This window comes from Orycteropus afer, unplaced genomic scaffold (genome assembly GCF_000298275.1).
Source record: "Orycteropus afer afer isolate SDZICR_OR568_19922 unplaced genomic scaffold, OryAfe1.0 scaffold00422, whole genome shotgun sequence".
NCBI classification, from domain to species: Eukaryota; Metazoa; Chordata; class Mammalia; order Tubulidentata; family Orycteropodidae; genus Orycteropus; species Orycteropus afer.
Genome location: NW_006922009.1, coordinates 391,612 through 413,326, shown reverse-complemented (window position 1 = coordinate 413,326; position 21,715 = coordinate 391,612). Strand labels below are relative to the sequence as shown.

At 36.8% G+C, this 21,715-nt stretch overlaps 1 protein-coding gene across 1 annotated transcript in view; it reads right to left on the bottom strand.

Annotated features, from left to right (window-relative positions):
- BBS9 (Bardet-Biedl syndrome 9) overlaps window positions 1-21,715 on the bottom strand; it is a 784,410-nt gene that overhangs the window by 428,471 nt on the left and 334,224 nt on the right. Inside the window, 3 exon segments of the mRNA XM_007953988.1 lie at window positions 6,293-6,445; window positions 13,893-14,120; window positions 15,069-15,076. Of these exon segments, the coding sequence (XP_007952179.1) occupies window positions 6,293-6,445; window positions 13,893-14,120; window positions 15,069-15,076 (389 nt within the window).

Sequence of the window (21,715 nt, the reverse complement as noted above, 5' to 3'; positions counted from 1 at the left end):
CTCATTCAGATTTTTCTACTATTTGGTGCCTAATCCACTTCTGTATAGTTCCCTTCAAAGCTCAGGGTTCCAGGATTATCTTCTGTATCTCTGTCAATTGTTTTTTCTTTTCTTTGTTGAAGAGGGTCTGTGTCGCTTGTCTGCCTATTCCTCCATCTTACTGGAAGTTCCTATTATAACCTCTTTTGACTGATCAATTAATAGAACCATTTTTGAGGGGAAGGTTGGGCAATCTACCTCTGTAGAGAGACCACCTCTGAAACCCAAGGAGAGGGCACTATAGGTCGGGACCAACTCGACAGCAGTGAGTTTGGTTTTGGTTTTAATAACTTACTGGTCAAATAAAGTTGAAGAATATTTCAAGAATTGTAGTTAACATTTGTCAAGTGTTTTAGTGCCTCTATTCTGAGCAGTTTATGTGTTTCCATCATTTGATCCTCACAACAATTCCATGCAGGAGGCACCATTATTACTATTCTACAAGTGGGGACACTGATACTTGGAAAAGGTTTTGTTTTCTTTGTCTGCTTAAGTAGTTCGCCCAAGGCCACACAGCTAACAAGTGGCAAAGTCAGGACTAGAACCCAGGCAATCTGACTCTAGACAGAGTTATTAATCATTATACAATAATATGTCAGAGACACCACTTCAAACCCTAGAGCACTTATCAGAATTTATTTGAAGAAAGCAATGTTGGATCTCTTATTGCAACCTAAGAAACTAGCTTTTCCTAATGGGCAACAGAATCAAAGGCACTTAAATCCCAGGTCACTCAGAAATCAGAGGCTCACTTCACTGCTTGCTGTGTGAGCTGTGGTACCCAGAGTTACTGCTTAATACCAAGGGAACAAATTCCATACTGTCATTGCTGGTCTACAGTTACCTCTGTACCTGGTAAACTGACCTTTTGGTACCTAAATAATAAGAGCTACCATTATTGACTAAAGAACTCGTGAGCCAAACTCTGAACCCAGAACCTGCAAGCATACTTTCTGGTAGTTCTATTACATAAATTAGTATACTATATAAATTATCTCACATTACAGTCAACTGAGCAATGCTTTATCATTCCTATGGGGGGGAAAAAAACAACAACTAGGGGCTTTGCTTTCCGTTTGTCATAAGGACTTCATTGCAATTCATGGCAGTTCCTGAACATCTAACACCCATGAGACCCCCAAACTCCCTCCAGGCCTACATCTCTATGCCTTGTCCTAACTGCTCTAAGGGTATGTTATATGAAAGAAATTTTGCCTTCCAAAAGGAAAAGCTCATAAATTTTATAAGTAGGAAAATAATAAATTTTTTTTCATGCTATGGACATATGTTAATTCTGAAAAAGTCCAACTCTCATGCTGAACCTAACACCAACAATTATCTACTGCACACAGGTATTTCAAGAAATTATTGTTTTGTATTTAACTTCAGCATGCATACACACACACATACAAAGAAGAAAAGAAAGACTTCTCAGCCATGAATATTTCAGCAATAAAATATTCCTGACTATGACAATTTGCCTGAATCCTCCAACTATGTTATTTAGGAAGAGAGAAGAGAGTTTCCATTTTGTAGTCATTTTGAGTACTTTTTAATAAATCATCCAATGATTCATCAGCCTGAACTGAAAGAATTCTCTGCTGCTTTGTCATTTATAGGGTTGCCCTTATCAAAGACACACAGCTTCAAGTGGAAATAGAGTGTTCATTTAAGGAACAAATATTTATTAAGTACCTATTATGTGCCAAGAAACTTATTAACTTCTGGGAATATAGCAGTGAACAAGACAGAAAGGAAAAAAAAAAAAAAGTCCCTGCTTGTAATGGTTATGTTTGTATGTCAACTTGGCTAGGCCTGGTTGAGTGGCTGGGCAGCGGGATGTAGTATTCCCATGATGAGACTGGTAATCAACTCCATGGTGGAATCTACTGGGAGCAGCTTAGTAGCTGCCTTTGGGTATGTGGTCTACTTCCTGTATATAAGGAGAAGCTTTGAGAATGGTCTCGAGCCTATGGCATGCTTGAACCCTGCATGTAGCCGTGTCATTGCTTGTTGTTGTGTTGTTGTTATGTGCCGTCGAGTCGGCCCTGACTCATAGCGACCCCTCCTTGGGTTTCCGAGGCAGTATCACTACCGAAGTAGGATTGCCCAACCTTACTTGTGTCATTGCTTAGCAGCCTGCTATACTCCAACGACCTTGGGACTTACAATGGACTTAAGTCAATGGCCTGCTGTGTGGTAACATCAGAACTACCTTTTTACTTGTCAGCCTTGGGGTTTCTCAGCCTCAGTAGCCAGCAGCTGTCTAAGTGAAGAAAAGCCTCTAGCTCCAGTGGGCCGGGAACAGGAGGCAGAGCTGGTCCCCAAGGTTGAGGGGCTTTTACTCAGCCCCTAGAGCCTGGCACTTTGAACTTGGACTCCAAATTTTAAGAATAAACTCCTGTTTGTTAAGGCCATCCCATTTGTGGTGTATTTCTTATCAGAGCAGCACTAGGTAACCAGAACACTGCATTTATAGCATTTACAGTCTAATTTAGGAGGATACTGAACTCTGCTTCTATTCTCACAAAAGTCAATTATTATTTCCTTAAATGGTGACAATACAGAATCTTCCAAATGCATTGTGACAAGTAGGAAAGAAAAAGTCTTTCATTGTATATATAGCTCAGCATGCTTATCTTACTGCTCCTGGTAGAATTAAAATGGCAATGAGATCCACAGAAGGACAGAAAGGAAAATAAAAAGTTCCTTGCACATGGAAAAACAAGGATGCCAAATAGGTGGCAGATCTAATTTTAAATTGAGACACTAGGAAAATTCTTCAAAATTCTAGCAACACTCACACAATGGAATAATGCTATGGAGAGTAAGATCAGGGTGTAGCATGGCTCATTATTTTATAGGTTTGACTAATCTACTAAGTATCATGACCCCTACCCATGCATTGTTATTGTTGTTGTTATGTACCATCGAGTCAGACCCTACTCATAGAGACCCCTCCTTGAGTTTCTGAGGCAGTATTACTACAGAAATAGATTCTCCTTCTGAGGAGTGACTGGTGGGTTTGAACCGCCAGCCTTCTGGTTAGCAGTCAAATACCTTAGGCACTATGCTACAATGCAATGACATAAGAAAAACTTGCATTAAACAGAAGGTATGTGATAGTGAGATATATGATATGCCTGTTTTGTCACAGTAAGTTGCCTAAAAAAGATTTTTCTCAGTCACATTCAACATTAAACTATTTTAAGATTTTTCCTTTAATAAACTAAGGTTTGTCCATTCTATACAATGTCGATATTGCAGAATACCATGCAACAATCACAAACAGAGAAATAGATCTATATATTCATATGGAAAGAGTTCCAGTACATACTGTTAGGAGAAAAAAAGAGAAGTAAAATAATATATACAGCATGACACTATGTTTACTTTTTAACTTCACAAAATAATATTTCATTCCTCATTGAAAAAAAAAGTAGGTCTAGAAAGACAAAAACAGAGAAGAATGATTACACCTTTGAGAGGTAATAATGGACCAAGATGGAGATTTCATATTATGTAGCATGCTGTCATTTTCTAAAGGGAAATTATATTCATATATTAACTATTTCATTGAAAACTAACTAAAAAAATAAAATTGAGTTTATTTTGCTGGAGAAATGAGCTGAATAATCAACATCTTTCTCACTGTGATCTCTTGAATATATACAATAAAACTGAATGGTAAATTACATTAAAGCTAACTCAAATTCCTTCATTTACATTTTTCTTTCAAAAGTGTGTTCATTATTTTCAATTTTAAAAAATGAGAATTTAAAGTACACATTCAAGTGAAAACCCATGGTTTTGATTATCTTCTCTATAATATTACAAATCATGGAAAATTCCAACCCTTTGGAATTTGTTCTAAAGATATGCTTTCAAAAAAAAAGTAATGTACATACAAAGACAGTTGTTTTAGAATTATTCTATTATTTTCATAGTAAAATGGGGGGAACTGGTTAAATAAATAAAGAGGAATACTTTGCAGCATGACTAGGTACTGATATGCAATGTTGATATGGGAAAAAAAAAGTAAATGAATATAATACAAAGGAAGTCTTGCTAAACAGAAAATTTGGCATTAAATCTAGCATTAAATGACCTTCTGCCATTATGTCAACAAAAAGATACAGAATTATTAAAGATAAAGTTCAGTATCTCTTTAGCCCAAAAGGTCAACAGCTTTGCACACAGGTATAGCAGTAGGCCTAAGAATAAGACAGACAAGTAATAAAAGAAATACAAGTAAGGGGGAAGGAAATGGATCAAAACTAAAAGTAAAGAGATAAAGCAGTATAGAACAGAAGGGGCATCCGTGCCTACTGATCTGTTGTTGTTGTTGTTGTTATGTGCCGTCGAGTCAGCCCTGACTCATAGCGACCCCTCCTTGGGTTTCCGAGGCAGTATCACTACGGAAGTAGGATTGCCCAACCTTCATAAAATCACTGTTCTAGGTAGGAATCACATAATCACTCTAGCACAAAAGAAGCTGGCTATCTGTATTTACGAAACAATTTACCAAATATTTCCATATACATTATGGAATACAATCTTCCTAACACAATAGTGAGTATTAACCTCATTTTATGGAAGGTGAAGTTCTGAGAGGGTAAAGCAACTGCCAAAATCACACAGCTAGTAAGTGACAGGGTTGAGGTCTCTGAACTTCAAGCCCAATGTTCTTTCCAATGTGCCACTGCTGCTATATAGAGTGTCACTCAAATTGTTAGTAAGTTTCAAATAACCATGAAAATTCCAAGAAATAGATGAATTATCAATTTAAACACAGTAAACTACTTTTCCTTCCTATAGGAAATCTAACTCTTAAAAAAGAAAAGATTTAATTTGTCCTTTCAAAATCAACAGAAAATGTATGGGGGAGGGAACAGTAGGAAGGAAACATGCACAGTAATAAAAAGGCAACATGAGAAAGACTTGCAGTGTTGCAACTGTTCAAAACATTGACTGTGCCTGCGGTGTACATGAACCTAGTCATGTGATACAATTGTACTGAACGTAATACACAAACACACACAAGTACAAGTAAAACTAGACATGTGAATAACATCTATGAATTGTACCCTGTCAATCTCCTGCTTGTTATAGTGTTTAGTTTTGTAAAATGTTACCTTCTTAGGCAAAATAGGTAAAGGATACACTATTACTAATTTCAAATGTATGTGAATATACAATTATCTCAATAACTAATTACATTTTAAAAATCAATGGAATATTCATACCACCAACACTTATCTTAAAACAGGATAGTGGTATTATGTAAACATAACTGCAAAAAACCAAACTCACTGCCTTGGAGTAGGATCTGACATATAGCAACCCTTCCTCGGGTTTCTGAGGTGGTATTGCTACAGAAGTAGATTGCCCAATCTTCCTTCTGAGGAGTAGCTGGTTGGTTTGAACCACCAGCTTTCTGGTTAGCAGTCAAATGCATTCGGCACTAATCCACCAGGGTTCCCAGGTACACAAAGGGGAACACATAATATAGTCACATTCTAAGCAGATTTCATTCCAGTGAGAACTTTTCCATGAAAGTAGAAATTTTATATTATAATTTCAAGCCAGAGATCAGAATTTTGAGTATCTTTGGATATAATGTATTAAAAGTGAAAGCCAGATCTTACTAGCCATGCAAATCATAAGACCTAAGTGGAAGGAAAGTCAGGAAGAGAGAAAACAAGAAATGTTTTTGTACTGGGACAAAGGGTTGCTTAAGAATTCCATCACAAAATATCAACTGATCTAACACTAACGTGTAAGCTAGTTGTTCAATAAGATGATCAGAGAATTATGGTGATAATTATGAGATGCACCAAGAATTATATAATAATAATAATAATCACAATACCCAAAATCAAATCCACGGCTGTTGATTCAATTGCGACTCATAGCGACCCTATCATAATAGTTACTATTTATCAAGCCCTTGCTATATGCCTAGCACATAGTGCTAGTTGCCTCACATACATAACCAAAAATCTTCATAACCCTGGAACGTAAAATGCAGAAAATGATGGATCTCATGAAATTTTCCCAAGCTTCCTTAGTTGGAAAGTAGCAGAGCTTGACTTTGAACCTAGATTTTTCTAACCCTAAAGCTTGTGTACTGTTCACAGTTCTATACTACACAGGAAAGAAATACCTTACCTTGATATTTTGATACTTGATCTAAGTGAGAAAAAAAAGATTATATCCAGTAGTGGGAAAATATCATTGAAATTATGCTGACCTGCTTGTAAGTTCCATCTAGCAAGGTGTCCAAGTGTTGGAGTGGGGCAGGTGTTTTATCTTTGAACCTTGTCAACAGTCGTCTTTGAATGGCCCGGAACTGTACAGCTCTTTCAGATAACAGTTCTTCTAATTTTTCACCATTTATCCTCAGCTACAAAGAAGATTTCATAAATTCAGTGCATAACAAAACATGTTTAAAGATATGGCAATGACAATAAAAGTTTTAAAAAGTGCAATGAAGAGATATAAGCTATTATTTAAATTAAAATTGTATAATTAAAACAGTATGGCATTGGTACACAGATACATGGATAGTGTAGTGGAGTAGACTGAATGATAGATAACACAGTGAAAATTACAGTATCACTGAGGAAAAGCTAGATTCTTTGATAAGTGTTTTTATGATAACTGATTAAGTATTGGAGAGGAAAAAAGAATAGGAATTTCTCCCCTATTCTTTGCTGCAAAAATCAATCACAGAGGGATCAAAAGTTTAGACACACTAAAAGCACTAGAAAAAAATGCAACTATTTTTATAATCTTGGTATAGGAAAGGCCTTCATAAGTATAAGTGAGAAGCCAAAAGCCTTTCCCACCACACATACATACAAAGCTAACACATTGCTGACTTTAAAAAAAGGTTTAATTCTACATGGTTATGAAAAAAAAAAAAATTATAAGAAAAGTAATAGACAAAAACAGCAAGCTGAAAAAAAAAGGCAAAATATACAGCCAAGACAAAAGGCTATACCCATCTCAAACAGAAAGTATTACAGAAACACATCACAAAATTATTTATTAAATGTCTTTTTCCTCAATTTGTGATTTTTTTTTTGTAGTTCAAGTATTTTTAAAAATTCTTCTCATGATTTATTTTCTCATTCTGAATAAATATTCACTTTTGTACCTTAAAAAAAAAAAAAAAAAAAAAGGCTATATCTATACTGTCTATGAGGCATCTACAAATCACGGAGAAAAGGATCACAACCAATATAAATAAGCAAGGAAAAGAGAAACAATCCAAGAGAAAAATGGGCAAAATTTACAGAAGAGTTAATATAAATAGCTCTTTGATGTAGCAACACTGTATACAGGAATCTATCCTGAAGACATGCTTGCAAAAAAATAATATACATACAAGGATAGTCATTATAGAATTGTTTCTTCTATTACTATAGTTAAATATTAACAATCAATATACCAATCAATAAGGGAATTGGTTAAATAAGGAGGAATTCTTTTCAGGGTTACTAGGTACTGATAAGGAGTTCTGGTAACATAGTTCCTAAGGCACTTGACTGCTAACCAGAAGGCTGGCGGTTCAATCCCACCAGCCACTCCTTGGAAGGAAGATGGGGCAATCTACATCCATAATGATACTACCTCAGAAACCCAAGGACCCCTGCTATGAGTCGGGGCCGACTCGACGGCACATAACAACAACAAGAACAACAGGTACTGATATGCAATGCTATCCAAAGATACATTAAATAAAGCAAAGCCAAAAAGTAAAACATAGTATTTATAATATGCTATTATCTGTATATTTTTTAAAAAAGAAAAAAATTCTTGAGATTAACATATTTCTGGCTACATAGGATATTTCTAGAAAGATACAAAACCAACTGGACACAAAAGGCTATCTTCAAAGAGGAGAATGTGTGGCTTGTCAGAGATGACACTCTTCTCAGCCTAGCACCTTTCATAACATATAAATTTCATATTAAAATTTAAAATAGCTACTCAAAGTTCAGGATAGAAGGAACACTCCATAAAATCAGATCACCTGGGACTTCTAATTCATCTTACCAAAATAATAAGCTAAGCTATTGTATAAAGACGTTCAAAATATTCAGAAACCAAACATAGCTTACATTTTTGGTAACAAACTGAATTTCCTTATCTTTTAGTGCATTTATTTTCCAGATACATGAAAAAAACAATGTATGTAAGAGATAAATGCAAAATGAGATTTAATTAAACTCTTTTAATCCCAATTTTAGAAGCACTAAGTAGCTCTGGTGGTATAGTGGTTAAGGCATTTCATTGCTAACCAAAAGGCGGTGGTTCAAACCCACCAGCCACTCCGTGGAAGGAACACTAGGCAATGTACTTCTGTAGTGATACTGCCTTGGAAACCCAAGTAGGGGTCGCTATGAGTCAGGTCCAATTCCATGGGAAACAACAACAACAACAGCTACTCCGTGGAATAGAGATGAGGCAGTCTGCTTCCATACAGTTTTACAACCTTTGAAACCCAACAGGGGAGACAGAGCAAGACAGGATCATACCTGTAGCCCACACATTTGTTCCCTCTAGCATCTTAATTCCTGAAAAACTAAGTGTAGCAGTTTGAAGCAGGGATTCTGGAGCTTTGAACAGCTGAGTAACTTAGAGAGTACCAGATTTAGTGGAGACAGAGAAAAGGCAGCGTGAACAGCTGGGAAAAAAAAAACAAACCTGCTAACTGCAGGGGAGACAGAGAGAGGCAGAGAAGCAGAAAACTCTTTAGCAGTATGGGGGAGAGCCACAGAGAAAAAAAAGTTGGGGGAGGCACCACAGAACCCATGGAGGCTTCAGGGACTCAGATAACCCACACAGGAGCTTCTGACCCTATCATTGGGAACAGAGTTGAGTAAATGAAACCCAGTGGGGGTCGCTATGAGTCAGAATCAACTCAATGGCAATGAGTTTTTCTTTTGTTTGAAGTAGCTAACTAAATCAAAGAGTATTCTCTTGATTAAAAAAGCAAAAATTTTTCACAACTAAAAGTTGTTGTGATAAGATAATCTTTTTTAAAATAACTAAATTTCAGAAAGAGTATTAACTTAATAACCAATAATTCACTCTTCTGATGGTATAATTTACTGCTATAATTTATTTCTGAATTCTTGGACTACAAAAAAATAATGACAGAAAAAACATTCTCAAAACAGAGACGTCAGTCAGGTAACAACCCCTTTGGATGTGTAACTAAATAGCAGTGATTTGAATGGTTTTACTTCTCAGAGTCAACATTCACTCCATACTTAGTGAATATACCCCAGAGTAAGCATTGTTCTAAACACCGGGAATTACAGCAGTGAATATAATATACAACACTCCCTGCCTTCATGAGCTTACACTGAGGGATGCTTGGATTCCAAAATACATCTTGACTCAAAATTTAAAGTCGTATTTTAATTTTAATAGGTGAAAGCAGAAGGTGGGGCTAGCATACAACGGAAGTACAATTCCATCTCTCTTAAATTTGTATGTATAACAAACGCAAGGGCCTGCAGTTCACCATATTCTCTTAAGTCTCTCCTGATGTGGAAGCTCCAGGAAGTTACTGGCTAGAACATAAGGAGTGCTGCAAAAATTATAAGAAAATTCAAAGGGAAAATTGTATGTCAAAGTCAATTGTTGTGTTGTGGTTAGGTGTCATCAAGTCATCTCTGACTCATAGTGACCCAATGTACAGCAGAACAAAACATTGCTCAGTCCTGTGCCAGCCTCACGATCTTTGCTATACCTGAGCCCATCACTGCAGCCACAGTGCCAATGCATCTTGTTAAAGGCCTTCCCCTTTTCCGTTGACCCTTCAGTTTCCCAAGCATGATATCCTTCCCCAGAGAATGGTCCCTTCTGACAACATAACCAAAGTAAGTGATATGAAGTCTGGCTCCTTCCAAGGAGCACTTCTTCCAGAACAGATTTCTTAGTTCTTTCAGCAGTCCATGGCACTCTCAGTATTCTTCAACAACACCAAAACTCAAAAGCATCAACTCTTCTTTGGTCTTTTGTGTCCATTGTCCAGCTCTCACATGCATATGAGGCAACTGAAAATACAATGGCTTGGATTAGGCACCCTTTAGTCTTCAAGGAGACATCTTTGCTCTTCAGCACTTCCAAGAGGTCTTTTGCAGCAGATTTGCCCAATATAATACATCATCTGATATCTTGACTGCTGCTTCTATTGGTGTTGATTGTAGAACCAAGTAATATGAAGTCTTTGATAACTTCAATTTTTTCTCCATTTATTGTGATGCTGATTATTGGTCCAGTTGTGAGGATTTTTGTTTTCTTTATATTGAGATGTCATTCATACAGCAGATTGTAGTCTTTAATCTTTATCAGTAAGTGCCCCAAGTCATCCTCACATTCAGCAAGCAAAGTTGTGTCATCTGCGAATCTCAGGTTGTTAGTGAGCCTTCCTCCAATCCTGATGCCAATTCTGAGCTTGGGTCCTGAATCCAGGCTGCACCTCTGGAAGTTCTCTGTCAATATACTGCTAAAACCATTTTTGAATTATCTTTGGTAAGATTTTATTTGCATGCAACATTAATGATATTGTTCAATAATTTCCACATTCTGTAGGATCACCTCTCTTCAGAATGGGCACAAACATGGATCTCTTCCCATCAGTTGTCCAGGTAGCTGTCTTCCAAATCTCTTGGCATAACCTAGTGAGTACCTCCAGTGGGGCATCCATTTGTTGAAATATCTCAATGGGTATTCTGTCAATTCCTGGAGCTTTGTTCTTCGCCAATTCCTTCAGTGCAGCTTTGATTTCTTCCTTCAATACCATTGGTTCTTGATCATATGCCACCTCCTGAAATGGATGAACATCAACCAATTCTTTTTGGTACAGTGACTCTGTGTATTCCTTCCATCTTCTTTTGATGTTCAAATATACTGCTGCCCACAGAATCTTTCAATATCACAACTCAAGGCTTAAATTTCCTCTTTTGGTTTTCTAACTCCAGGTCTTGGCACATTTCATTATAATAACTGACTTTGTCTTCTCAAGCTGCTCTTTGAAATCCTTTATTCAGCTCTTTTATCTTGTCATTTCTTCCATTTGTTTTAGCTACTCTCTGCTCAAGGGCAAGTTTCAGAGTCTCTCCTGACATCCATTTTGGTCTTTTCTTTCCTGTCTTTTTAATGACCTTTTGCTTTCTTCACAGACGATGTTCTTGATGTCATCCCACAATTCCTCTAGTTTTTAGTCACTGGTGTTCAATTCATCAAATCTATTCTTTAAATGGTCTCTAAATTCAGGAGGGATATAATCAAGGTCATGTTTTGGTTCTTATGTACTTCTTTTAATTGTCTTCAACTTCAACTTGAACTTGAATATGAACAGTTGATGGCCTGTTTCACAGTCAGCTCCTGGCCTTGTTTGGCTGAAAATATTGAGCTTCTCCATTGCCTCTTGCCACAGATCTAGTCCATCTGATTCCTGTGTACTCCATCTGGTGAAGTCCATGTGTATAGCCACCATTTGTGTTGCTGAAAAAGGTATTTGCAATGAATAAGTCATTGGTCTTGCAAAATTCTATCATATGATATCCAGCGTTATTTCTATCAGAAGGCCACATATTCCACCTACCTGTGATTCTTCCTTGTTTCCAACTTTTGCATTCCAATCACCAGTGATAATTAACACATCTTGATTGCATGCTCAGTTAATTTCAGACTGCAGAAGTTTGTAAAAATCTTCAGTTTCCTCATCTTTGGTTTTGGTGGTTGGTGCATAAATTTGAATAATAGTAGTATTAACTGGTCTTTCCTGTAGGATATTCTATCACTGACAGCATTGTACTGCCATTCTTCTTCAATTTGTCATTCCTGGCATAGTAGGTTATATGATTGTCTGATTTAAAATGGCCAAAATCAGTCCATTTTAGCTCACAGATGCCTAGGATATGTATCTTCATGCATTTCATTTCATTTTTGACAACTTCCAATTTTTGTAAATTCATACTTCACACATTCCATGTTCTGATTATTAATGGATGTTTGCAGCTATTTCTTCTCATCTTGAGTCATGTCACATTAGCAAATGGAGGTCCTGAAAGCTTTACTCTATCCACATCATTAAGATTGGCTCTACTCTGAGGAGGCAGCTCTTTCCCAGTCATATTTTGAATGCCTTCCCATGTGAGGGGCTCATCTTCTGGCACTATATCAGACGATGTTTCAGAGCTATTCATAAAGTTTTCTAGTAATATATCAGACAGTGTTTCACTGCTATTCATAAGGTTTTCACTTGCCAATTCCTTGAGAAGTGGATGGCCTCTTCCTTCTCCTGAGTCTGTCTTAGCAACCACCATAGTATGACAAACTGACAGACAAGTTCATCTCCCTTAGTTGTTCCAAACCACTCTGCTCACTCCTGGCCTCCCTCAGGCCACTCGAAACCAGCTGCACCACCTCACTTCCTTCCCAGTCCCCCTCAGGCTGCTGTCAAAGTCAATTAGAATCCATTATTCTCCATTTTAAATAACACAAATATGTAATTAGCAAGGTCTTTCTGTAGACTCTCTTTCATAAGCCACTAGAACATAGTTCTGCACAAAGAAGGAAGAATTTCCTAATATATATCCAAGAAGACAACAAAGCTTCTAAGTCCTTAAAAGATTGAAATATATTTGCCCAAATTGTCAGTTTTGGTGCCACAATTGAGTCAAACCCATAACACTCCTACATAATATTTTTAGTTTAGATGAGGGAAAATCCAAATAACTTCAATATACGTGATAATGGTAGGATTATTCTTAATTGGTTGTATCACAGGAAATTTTCCCCTTTATTAACACTGCATCAGAAAAATAAGTCTTAATAGGAGAAAGTCTACCTAATGTTATTAGAATGTTCAAGGGGTGATAGGCAAGTAATGTAAGTGATATCCTCTCTTTCTCTTACGCTCTCACATATATACACAAACAAACATACATAATCATAGCTTAGAAACTGACATGCCTATTGATTCCTTTAAAAGTAGTCACTTTAGGGAACCAATGCTTACTTGAATGATGTTCAAATTCTTTTGAAATTCCTCTTTTGTAATTGCCTATAGAGTTTGTTTATAAGACAAACAAGTAAGTGAGCCTGATGAGTTTATTTTAACATATTAGGACTTTTTAAACAATGACTGTCATTGTCTAATCTATTCACAAAATTGACTCTTGGTTATATTTCCAAAGATCAAATCAATCCTCGAAGGATGAAGATTAGACACCAGAGAGGTACTCAAGAGACTCTCACACAGCCTCTGAAGGAACTTCCAAAGAGGAAATGCAGAAATATCCAGAGCTACAAAGCCACTGTCAGATCTCATTTATTTAGACATTTAATCACTCAGCATTTACTAAGTACCCATTGTGCCAGGTACTGAGGAATATTTTAAGTGGTTAACCTTCATTCGGTTGTAGAAGTTCTGGTATGATTGTTAAAAAAAAAGAAAAATCACTTTACTTTATAATCACACCTCATTTATGGCCTGCTAGAATTAGTCAGCCAAATGGCTGCTGATAAGCTCAAATAGTTTTAACACTGGGTTATTGGGGTCAAGGGTTAAGTCCCCATGCAGGAGAATTAAATCGGCTGTTACAAGGCCAGACCACATGCTTAGCTCCAGGCAGCCACTTTATAAATGTCTGCAACTGATCACAAACTGGGCAAGAGAACAGGAATTGATGCACACAATCCACTATCCACATAAGAATAGCAAAGCACAAGCATGCTACTTTAGAATTCTTCTGGTGGGTCCATATAGCTTCTCCTTCATGTACTGAAAGATAACAGATGATATGGGTTAGGATCATACATACTTCATAATGATGATCAATTAATTCAAAATATTCTTGAAGGGGCATTGATCCAGAAAAAGAACACGAGAAGTCTTTGATTCCCTGTTTTTCAAAATATTCTTGAAGGCGGAAAATGAGCTCATTTGTTATGAGCCAAAGATCTTCAAATTGTTCACTCTGAATGCGATATCGTTCTAAAAGAGAAAAAATAATTTAGGATGTTTATTAACACATAATTACTACCTGAGACTACATGAACTATCATTAACCTTGACATGAATACCAAACTAAAAGGACAAAAGCTTCAAAGATTTCTCTTTTTTTTTTTTTTCTTTCCCAATACAGATATGATTTCTACTGGCTTTATAAAACATACTTCCACTTCTTTTTTTTTTTTTTGGCTGTTTTATGCATCAATCACTTAACATTTCAAATCAAATTTCAAAGGTATGTGGTCACAGTAGCACAATGTACTGGCATGTTCCTTTTATACCTGTGTATCTTATAATAGGTTTCAGTATAATAAAAATACCCAAATTTGGATCCTTAAAAAAAAAAGATTTACTTAAAAGGAAAGAAAACAGTCTCTGCAAAAGTACAATCTGGTATCAATTTATTTCAGAATATTGATGTGAAAGAAAATTTATTCTATAGAAAGTCTCATATCATGGGCACTGTAGCCAGTGTAAATTCTCTTAAATACTGCTTTAATCATGATCAAGATTTTCTAATGGTTCTTTTATTTAAAGAATTATTTTGTAGCCAAACCCTTTCCTAAATATAAATCTTGTTTCTTTCTCATCCTAAATCTGAAACATCAGCTCCAGGAAAGCCAGATTCCTAATCACCCCCTACGATGATGATGATGATGATGATGACGGTGGTGGTGGTGGTGGTGGTGGTGGTGGTGGTAATGATGATGATGGTGATGACAACAATGATGGCAGCAGCAATAGCAAAATCTATGATAAAAGCAGCTACCATTTATTGAGTACCAGCTACGTACTAAGCACTGACTGCAACCATCTCTTTTTCATAAATGAGGAAAATAAGACACAGAGAATTTCAGTGACTTGTCAAAAGTCAAAAAGAATATTAATGCCAGAACTAAGAATTCAATTCATGATGTATGCCCTTCTTCCTCACCTGCCTAAATTCACCCATTCTTCAAGATCTGGCTTCAGTGTCTCCTATCACAAAACCCACTGCCATTGAGTTGATACTAACTCATAGCAGCCCTTTTAAGACAGAGCAGAACTGTCCCCTAGGTTTCCAAGAGTATAAATCTTTACAGAAGCAGGCAGCCTCATCTTTCTTCCACAGAGTAGTTAGTGGGTTCAAACTGCTGACCTTTTGGTTAGCAGCCGAATTCTTTAACCACTATACCACCAGATTTCCTTTTATTTTTCTACCACCTATAGAAGCCTAATATGTGTCAGGCACTGTCTTGAGCACTTTACATATTCTCTCATTTAAACTTCAACAGCCCTACAGGGAAAAAATTATTAGCCCCAATTTACAGAAAAGGGAAATGTATTTATAGAAAGTTTTAGGTGATTTGTAAGACCATCTAGCCAGGCAGTAACAGATAAGGGATTGGAACTCTAGCTATTAACTGAAAGACTAGCTACTTCTCTTAAGTACCTCACAATATTGCACCACTCTGAATATTTTTAGAGACTTAGGATGTTCACAGTTCACTAAGCACTGAACCATACAAAACCATGTATTATTATTTAATTTGCTGGATGAATATATTTAATCCTTTCAAAGGAATCATACACTTTGTGAGACCTAGGTGGTGGTGGTGGTGGTGTTGTTATGTGCCGTCAAATCAAACCTGACTCATAGAAACCCCTCCTTGGGTTTCCGAGGCAGTATCACTAAGGAAGTAGATTGCCCAACCTTCCTTCCGAGTGGAGTGGCCTTAGGCACTATGCTACCAGAGTTCTATGATCTCAGTTTTATTCAATTCACCATATTTTTGGATCAACTATTATGTGTTATGGGAGCTCTGGCCACATGGTGCCTAAGTTATTTGACTGCTAACCAGAAGCCTGGTGATTCAAACCCACCAGCTACTTCTCGGGAGGAAGGTTGGGCAATCTACTTCCATAAAGATGTTGTTGTTGATGTGCCATCGAGTCGGCCCTGACTCATAGTGACCCCTCCTTGGGTTTCCGAGGCAGTATCACTAAGGAAGTAGATTGCCCCATCTTCCTTCCGAGGACTGGCTGGTGAGTTTGAATCACCAGCCTTCTGGTTAGCAGTCAAGTACCTTAGGCACTAAGCTACCAGAGCTCCTTCCATAAAGATACTGCCTTGGAAACCCAAGGAGGGGTTGCTATGAATCGCAATTGACCCAACGGCAGTGAGTTTGATATTTTTTTATTATTATTGTTATGTGTAATATCCTAAAGGACAAAATGTTGACAGTATAAAGATGAACTTAGTCTTCTTGGTGAAGGAACATACAGTCAAGCTAGAGTAACATGACACATAGATATGAGAAATATTCCCTACAATACCTTGGCAAATTGTATAACTATATTATTACCTATTGAAATTTGTTGTTAGGACTTCAATTGTCATATTCAGTCATTTCGCTAGGGCTTCCCCAGCCTTCCATTCACCCCAATCTATTCTTTTTTTATATATACAATTTGTTCTACTTTTGTTGTTGCTGTTGAGAATATACCAGCCAAACAGAACATACACCAATTCAACAATTTCTACATGTACAATTCAATGGCATTGGTTATATTCTTTGAGGTGTGCAACCATTCTCATCTTCCTTTTTCAAATTGTTTCTCCCTCATTAACATAAACTCACTGCCCTCTAATTTGCTGTCTAATCTTTCTAGTTGGAGGTGTTAATTTGATCCCATAAAGACAGATTTTTTAAAGCACAATGCTCAAGGCAGACATTTTTGACTAGCTAAGTTAAACTACTATTTGGTTTTAAGTAAACTTCAGGGGATACTTTTGGTGAAAGGTTTAAAGATTATATCAGGTATCAAGGCAGTAGTTTTAGAATTTTATCCATCTTCAATGGCTTCAGAAAGTCTAGATTCCATAAGAATTTAAAATTCTGTTCTAAATTTCCTCCCTTATGAAAGATCCTCTTTTATAGGATCTTTTATCAAAATCTTATTTTTGATCAAAATACTGATGCTGGTTTCTACCCATGGAGCTGGTCAGATATTTTTCTTAATTTCTCCCCATCGAAGCTATTAGAACTAAGGTCAGGTATCACAGCCTTTATATTTCTCTGTAAATGTTACTGAAAATTTCATGACGAATAGAGGAAACATAATCATGGTGAGGTAGGGGTATGGGAGTAGAGAGAGAATGATGTTAACAAAGTACAGTATCTTAATCCTCTAAATCTAGATTGCTGTCCAAGCTAAGGTTAGGATCCAATATCCTAAATTCAAACTGGTATTTATTCACTCTTTTGTTCAGTTAAGTAACTCAGTGAAAGGTGCTGGGGATAACATCATAATATGGCAAGAATTTCTGACCTAAAGGAACTCACAGTAGCTATTCCATTAAGGTTGACCTTGGCACAGAGGATCCAGGACATTCCCACAAGGGATAGATTACTACGTTCAAGAATATGAAGCTTATTATGTAGCAGAAGAATCAGACAACAAACAAAGGAACCCCAAAGAAATTCATAATAAGAATTGCAAATAATTAAAAACTAATTGCCAACGAAACTCTTCTGACTCATGGCCACCCATGTGTGTCAGAATAGAACTGTGTTCCATAAGGTTTTAGTAACTGAGGTTTCAGAAGCAGATCACCTGGCCTTCCTTCCAAGGCTCTTCTGCATAGACTTGAAACTCCAACCTTTCAATAACCAGGTGAGCACTTAATCATCTGCACCACTTAGGGACTCTGTAAATAATTATACCAAAAAAACAAATCTACTGCTGTCGAGTCGGTTGTAACTCATAGCGACCCCTCTTTGGTGTTCATAAAACAGAATTAGCTGCTTCAGTGGAAGTGCTTAACAACAACCTGTAGGAATAGCTGTCAAGAATACTAAAGAAAAGCTCCCTCCAGGGTTCATAAGGTTGAACAAGATCCTTTACAACTGCTAAGATCCTTTACAACTCCCATATTCCAAGATTCTGAAAAGACACTTCCTTAATGTACTAATTTCCTTTCATACACACACACACACATATATATCTTTTAGTAGAATACTTAAAATAGTGTCCAGTATATATTAAATATTCAACAAATATCATCATTGTTGCCATTATTTCCCCCAAAGATATTGTAAACTGAAGGATTCTGTCATAAACATCTTTAGATCTGCATAATAACTAACAAATCCAGTAACTTTCATATACCAGATACAACAGAAAGTTTCTTCTCTAATAAAATATGTTTTTCTTAACATAGAATTTGCTGTCATTTTAGATATAGCTATAAACTTTTAGGAGCTCTGGTGGCATAGTGCCTAAGGCAAATATTTTTAAAAAATAAATAAACTTCCATAGCACAGATAGAAAAACCTAGACTGTTGCTTCAATATATATAAAGAATAATATTTATTATATATGAAGTTAAATTAAACTGCAGAGGGAATGTTATTCCATTCAACTATGACTTTTCAATAAAAACATATCACATTTTACATAGCTTAAAAGATATGCTCATAAACAACTGGTATTATTACTACATATTTAAAAGAGCTATATCATCTGGTCAAGACATAAAAAAATATGCATTTCAAGATAAATGGATGAAGTGAAGGAGCAAGCTACTGGTGTATCTATGCAAAAAGCATTCCAAGAGAAAGAATTTTAAGTGCAAAGGCTCTGAGGCAGGAGTCTGCTCACAGGAGCATTGGAGAGGCCAGCATGGCTAAAATAGACTGAACAGTTTTGTGCTGCATTATAACAAAATTTAAAAAGCCCTAGTGGTGCAATGATTAAGCACTTTGCGGCTAACCGAAACAAAGGTCAGTGGTTCAAACCCAGAAGCCACTCTACAGAATGAAGGTATGGCAGTCTGCTTCCATAAAGATTACAGCCTTGGAAACCCTATGGCGCAGGTCTACTCTGTTATATAAGGTTGCTATGAGTCACAATCAACTCAATGACAACATGTTTGGCTTTTTCATTTTGTTTTGTTTTTTAGTAATAAGATTTTAAATCATCCATGAAGGTATTACAAGAAAATCTGGAAACAAGGCACATTTAAGGATATCCGGGCAAATCTGTCTGCCAAAAGATAGTGTGAACTGATCAAAATTCACTGGGGAAAATATGAACAGTATTCTCAGCAGAACACCAATTGTAACCCCAAGCTCAAATGGTCAGGGGCTGAGATGTTGATGGAGAAAACAAACTCAATTAGCACTTATCCAGAAGCCTCATAGGAAGGACTGGCCTTATTCTTCATTCACAGCTTACACTGAGCTACATCTCCTTCTTGGATGTTATATTAAGGAAAGCAGGGAATGTTGCAAGCTGGCTCAGAGAGAATAAGCATTCTTTCTGTCCCAGCAGCCTACAGCTACAGCTCCTTCCCCACTCCTGGTAGACAACAAAATCTCTTTTCTTTTCTCTTTTTCTCCAGGTCTGAATTATCTCAACAGGAACCTATGAACTCTGAAATAGACCCATCTGAACCTCTCCATATTGGGCAAATAAAGAATTCCCCTCTCTAAAGATAAAGTAATAGAGAAAAGTCATGTACAGCAGGTTCAAAAGAAAGGGACAAATCAGAGGAACAAGATGCAATTCCTCTCATGAAAGGGAGGTAATTCAAGACTATCTTTAGTTTACAGTCTCAGTAAGATTCAAGGTAACATTATATCCATTCATTCATTAAAAAAATATTGTTGGGTGATAAGTGCTGGGGAAACAAGTGTGAACTACTCATACATGGTCCTGGCCCTCATTCTAGTGAGGAGGGCAGAAAATAAAAAAGTAAATAAACCAAGAAAATATAAGATAAAATGCAGATAAAAAGGGTGCTATTGATAAAGACTAATGGGAGATCTTCTTGAGATACTGTGGGCAGAGAAGGCCCCATGAAGAGGTTAAGATATTTTTCATAATTTCTCCCCATCAAAGCTATTAGAACTAAAGTCAGAAATCACAGCCTTTATATTTCTCTGTAAATGTTACTGAAAATTTCATGGCAATAGTAATTATAATAATAATGAAAATAATATCAGCAGCTAAATTTTATCTAGCACTTATAATGCACAAGAATTTGATATGTGCTTTTTAAGGATCATCTCACTGTTTCATACAACAATATATTATTAATATTATACTATTTTATCCCAATTTTATAGAGGAAAAAGCAGGTTTGGAGTGGGTAAGTGATTTTTCCAGGGCTCTGGTGGAATAGTGCCTAAGGCATTTGACTGCTAATCAGAGGCTGCTGGTTCAAACTCACCAGCCACTCCTCGGAAGAAAGATCTGTCCATCTACTTCTGTAGAGGTACCACCTCAGAAATCCAAGGAGGGGTTGCTATGAGATGGATCCGACTCCACGGCAGTGAGTTTGGTTTTGGTTTTTAGGTGATTTTTCCAGTCATTCAGATGAATTGCAAGCCAAAGCTGAGACCTAAACTACTAATTTGAATCTCGACTCCATATTCCTAATCATTGTGTGCATAAAGCTTAGACCTTAGGATGGGAAGAACATTCAGTTAGAAGGCACGGCAAGGGCAAAGAACTCAGGGCAACAAAGTGAGACATGTAGCAGGAAGTGAGAACAAGCAGAGGAGAGTGAAAGAGAATACCATAGATGAGTCTAGACTTTACACTGGTGCCAAAACATTGTAAGGCTAGGGAACAGTTTGGATAATATTATAAACACAAAGGATTTTAAACTGGAGGTGGTATGACATGATTTGCAATTGTTTATTTCTTTGTTTGTTAGATTTATTTACAAGAGCTGCTAAATTGAAAATTACCTGGAAAAGGGAAAGAATGAATTTAAGAGTTAGGGCATCATGACTGTGATCCAAGTAAGTGATGGTGATATCATACATAGCAATTAAGCAGAAAATCCCTAATTTTCAGGTCTTATCATCTGAGTAAACCTTAAAATCAAGTTAGTTTTTTAAATCTGGAACCTCAGTAAGAATAAACTATCTAATCTTCAACTTCCTCATCTACACAAACAAGAACATAAAACATATCTAACAAGATTATTAAAAGGAACTCTGGTGGCACTATGGTTAAGACACTGGGCTTCTCACCAAAAGGTTGGCAGTTTGAACCTATGAGCTGCTCCATGGGAGAAAGATGAGGCAGTCTGCTTCGGTAAAGATTTATAGCCTTGGAAATGCTATAGGGATTGCTCTGGTAGCATAGTGCCTAAGGCACTTGACTGCTAACCAGAAGGCTGGGGTTTCTAACCAGAAGGCTGGCGGTTCCAACCCCCTAGCCAATCCTCAGAAGGAAGGTTGGACAATCTACTTCCCTAGTAATACCACCTCGGCAACCCAAGGAGGGGTCACTGTGAGTCAGGTACAACTCAACGGAACATAACAACAACAACACGAGTCCGAATAGACTCAATGGCAGTGGGTAGGGTCAAATCAGTGAAAAACCTGTAACAATGAAAAACCTAAATTTAAGTAAAATTCTAGATACCTAGTAGATACTGTTATCAAGTACACATGAATGTCACCAAATAATAGAAATACGACAATCATAAAAAGCATTTAAACCAGGGCTTCGAACTGCTTCATTTTGGTTCAATCTGCTGAGAACTTGCATTTCCACCCCAGACAGACTGAATCAGAATCTACAATTCAACAAAGTCCCCAGGTTATGTTAATATGTTGTTGTTGTTGTTGT